The 4,605-nt window shown below is 40.6% G+C and overlaps 1 protein-coding gene across 1 annotated transcript; it reads left to right on the forward strand.

Annotated features, from left to right (window-relative positions):
- The first annotated feature begins 2,353 nt into the window (after positions 1–2,353).
- LOC135982593 (ribonuclease H-like) lies at positions 2,354–2,770 on the forward strand. The gene has a single exon (XM_065589967.1). It carries the CDS (start codon positions 2,354–2,356, stop codon positions 2,768–2,770), a length of 417 nt encoding a protein of 138 aa, XP_065446039.1.
- Positions 2,771–4,605: the final 1,835 nt, after the last annotated feature.

Here is a 4,605-nt window from a genome sequence, read left to right on the forward strand (position 1 = left end):
ATGACCAAGATACCTGGCCAGTAAGTTGGCATGAGCAACTTCTAGGCTGGTAACTATAACACCTATACAGAACTTGAATGAATGATTGTGTGAATGAATCTCTCTCTCTCTCTCTCTCTCTCTATATATATATATATATATATGTATGTGTGTATGTATAAGAAATAAGTAGTCAAACAACGTTGTTTACTTTTATCTTTTGCTTTATCAGTATATTTACAATAAATGTGGCATCTTTGCCTTATCCCTCTTAATAAGATCCTGCTGGTTTTTATTCTATTGGTATAACATTTTGGTGGAGAATTGCGAAAGGGGGGAATATTGGTAAAAAAGCCTCAGGTATTGTAAATATTGGTGTGCACACAGCCGGCTCTATAGAGAGCGGTTCTATTTTTGGTTAACCAAAGCCTACTGACCTCCGGTGGGTAGAGGCTTCATAAAAGAGCTCATAGAAACTTTAAGCTACAATTAATCTTATCCAAAGTGTTCACTGAGAAATCAGGGGTAACAAGAGCCTATAGGGCAAGGTAAAGCTGCTCGCTGAACGAGATCAGGGGTAGCAGGATAAGATCATTTAGGCTGTGTCACTCGCTGCAAGGGTTCAGGGGTGACAAAGGAAACTATACACGTGTTAAAAAAATGTTTAAGAAAAGACAAGGGAGAACAGTCTCAGAGACAGGAATGGAGTTTGAAGGAGCTCCAACCTCACCTTTTGTAAAAGAAATAACACCCTTTAAACAAATCCTTCAGAGATATGGGCACAGTCCTTGGACTGAACAAGCCCTTGCAGATGCTTGCTCTATTTCAGATCTAGAGGATAGATTGGCTCACTATATCCTCATATGTAAACCCCGAAATGCAGCAAAAAGAGACGCTGCAGGGATCTGGCTGCTGTGGGAGGCTTGTAATGACAGCTACCTCCGCCTAACAGCCTGTACAGAGGAAAACTTACTGTTTCTCGCTCTGATCCTGGGAAGGATTTTTATATTTGGTGGATGAACCCTCGGTGGTAAAAGCCCGAGCAATACAGAGGGAAGCTTAGCGTCTCTCCCTCTGGCCCAAAGTGGGTTAAAATCATAAGATACAAATCTTGTTCTGTTAAACCAAACTCTGAAGAATATAGGAGTTTGGGCAGTGTAGTGTGGTTTATGTTTGTTTGTTTGTTTTGCTTTGTTTTGTTTTTCTTGTGAGTGATATTGTGGTCATTTCACAATATTGAAAGAAATGTTTAAGGAAAGGGACCAGGAAGGGTGGGGGCTGGTTGAGAAGCCCACCCTCCTTGCTAAATTGGTAGTGGAACAAAGCTTGTGCCCATGGAAAGGAAAGGTTCTTTGGAAAAAGCAGGATCAGGCCCAGACAAGCAGGCAAGAAATTGGTTGGAAGCCTTAAGGGCATAGTGGCAGGAGTAAGAAAGCAATAAGTGCAGGCATGAATCCCTGGAACAATACTTAAAATGGTAAAATCTAATTGATAAAGGTGTCATTTTGGGAGATAAACAGTAATTTAAGGAAAGACCCTGAAAAGTTAACTCTACAGAGGCTGAACAGAATTAAGCAGTTAAACTTTGTGAAAATGCTAAAAAGTACCATGTTAAAGAGAAAAGGAATTCTTGGTTTCTTTGCAGCCATTCTGAAGGAAAAATGGGCCCTTTTCCAAAGGAATGTCTGTAAATAATCCAGGTATTTGAAATAATTTGACTATGAACAATTTAGTCAAATTTGTTAAAAACATGAGGGGATTCTATTGAAACTTAACTGACCCAAATGTATGAAGGGAATATAATCTATGTACAGCTATGTAAAAACAGCAATGTAGAAAAGATGTTAAGGGAAAGAAAATGTGTATGTATCTATTTGTCTGTGGAAATATGTAAAGTTCTAAGAACCTAAACCAACACATCTGGTTTGTAAAACTCCTGTTTTGTAGGTTTAAGATAAATTACTTTTGTTTTGTTTTTAATGTGTAACAAAATAGCAAATGAGAGCTGTAGTAAAAGAATAAGAAATTAACAGTGCCCCTCTGAAGCAACAGCAGGGGTGAGGTGCACAAAACAAAAAGAAGCACTGCTAGAAACACTGAGCCTTAAGATGGCTCTGTGTAATCAGACTGTCACTTTGACGAGGGTACATGAAAACTCTGTAAAAACAAAAGGAAGCAGCTGCAGTTTGGCTTCTATGGAAGACCTGTAACAAGGTATTCCTTCAATTGGCTACATGCAAAAATAAAAAACTGCACCAAGATTTACAAGCCTCTGCTGCAAAAGCAGAGAAATAAAATGTATGTCCAGCAGTCACACTAGAACAGAGGATAGCACAAGCCCAAGCACCCCCCCCCCCCGGAAGAATTGGATACCATGGGTCAGGAGAGACATATTTGGTACACCGATGGCAGTTCCATGGTGGTGCACGGTAAAAAGAGAATCAGATATGCAGCCATCATTTTAGAAGAGGAGGTACTAAAGGGGTATTTGGATCATGGCTCAGCACAACATGCTGAACTCCATGCCATATACCCAGTCCTAAACCAGTATGAAACAGAGAACTGCCCCAAGACTGTATACATTTATGCTGACAGCAATTACTGTGTAAATGGGGTGCAATATTGGATGTTTGATTGGCAGAGGAACAATTGGAAAGCTGCAGATGGGAAAAAAATAGCATATATAGATGAATGGAAATGGATTTATGCCTGGGTTACCTCTCATCCCAACCAGCTTAAAATCAAACATGTCAAGGCACATGGAAAAGGCTCTGCAGCTGAAACAGTATGAAATAACTGTGCTGATGCCATAGCCAGAGATTATGAAGGGATAGCAGCGGTGACCCGAAGGCAGGAAAAGAAGGTATTAGAAGCAGTCCACGTCCCAGGAAGGATTGAAAGGCAGGAACTGGTTATAGCTCATCAGTTCATGCATGAAGGAGTGGAAGGGACGCTGGGAAGGTTAAAGCAAGTGGCAGAATGGAAGGGGATGAGAGATGATGTGGATACATGGGTCAGGAATTGTATACAGTGTGCCAAAGATAAAGCTTGTCCTCCACACCAGCCTCAGATGCTACATCAAAGAAGGCTGGGACCCTGGCATAGAATCCAAATTGACTTCATTGATAAATTGCCAAGGAGTAAAGAAGGATTTCGATATCTACTTGTAATCACAGATTCCTTTTCAGGTTGGGTGGAAGCTTTCCCTACTAGGAACAATAGCGCCTGCACAGCCGCTAAGAAACTATTCTCTGAAGTGGTTTGCAGATATGGGACTCCCAAGATTATCGACTCAGACAAGGGAGGATCCTTTGTGGGAGACATATTTACTCTACTGCTTAAAGCATTAGGGGTTTCACACAAACTCCATGTCCCATACAGACCGCAGTCTTCAGGACAAGTATCTCCAGGCCATGGCAAAATGGCTGGAGATTTTAAAACAGAAATTTTTTTCTAGATGGAGTGTTAACGCCCTTTTACTGAGAGAAAGGGAGGATTTACACTCACAAGAAATGCACCACTTAATTAGCATTTGTGCAGCCCCAAATACCAAACACACTGTGGCAGAGACCAAGCAGGTTCTGCCAGGGTGAAAGCACTGTGCTAATTTGTTTCCAAGCTTCTATCTTTCAGGCTCTGAACCAGAACATCAGGAGAGCTGGTACCAGCTGAAGAGTTATAAAAGACCATGGTTATAGTGTCGCGACAAATTCTGTGTTCAGTGTTGCATGTTCTGTGTCTGTCTCTAGTGGTGTCCTGTGATAGCATTGGGTCCAGAGAAAAAGGGGATACTACACTAGACAAGACAAATGTCTTTTCTTCTACTTCCCCCATATCCATCCAACTTATCAATCACCACTTGTGTCCAAAAGACTTTGGTCCCCAGTGCATCAGGTTTATTTTTTGTTAGGTTCTCTGATAGTCATTTTGTTGTTAATTTTTGTTATTGATACATTTGTATTGTTAGTTACATTTGCTTGTACTGTTAATTCCACACTTTCCTCTATGCACTCTGTATTCTACTTCCCCAAGCCCTGAAGGGTAGTTCTTGGGCCCCCATAACCTGTAAAACCTTAGCCCATGATTGCAGGGCCCCATCTTTCAGGTCCCCAGAAACCTCTTAAGAACAACTGTTAGAAATAGGGGATTCTGCATTAAAAAGGTCCTAACCTCAGTAACTTTTATTGTTTGATGACTATTGCAGCATCAAACTTGGACCTCATTTTATTTGTCAATGTACCTAATTATTGTAATGGTTTCAGGTTTTATTGTATTCCCAATTATTATACTTAATTGTTTGCATTTCTGTTTATATTATATCTGGTGTTTGGTCAATTGTAATGATTTTAGTTATACTCACCTGCTTATAATTGTTTGGTTTGTTTACAACAGATCACCTGTGCCCTACAACGACAACTACTGTACTGTAATGATCATAGATCCAGGGGCGGAGTGTTGTAGGAGCAGCACTGATCTGTATGTACCAATATGACTGGATGCAGTATGTTTCCAGCACTGTGAAATCAGACTTGTTAATTGGGAAAATAATTGTAAAAATAGCACACCAACAGTCTCTGGAGGCAAAGGTATGGAAGGTTAGCCCACTCCCCATATTACACATGGGAT

Source organism: Chrysemys picta, chromosome 3 (genome assembly GCF_011386835.1).
Source record: "Chrysemys picta bellii isolate R12L10 chromosome 3, ASM1138683v2, whole genome shotgun sequence".
Lineage (NCBI taxonomy): Eukaryota > Metazoa > Chordata > Testudines > Emydidae > Chrysemys > Chrysemys picta.

Bases quoted from the DNA above. Each gene is read 5' to 3' on its own strand.
- LOC135982593 (XM_065589967.1), top strand. From the start codon at position 2,354: ATGGGTCAGGAGAGACATATTTGGTACACCGATGGCAGTTCCATGGTG.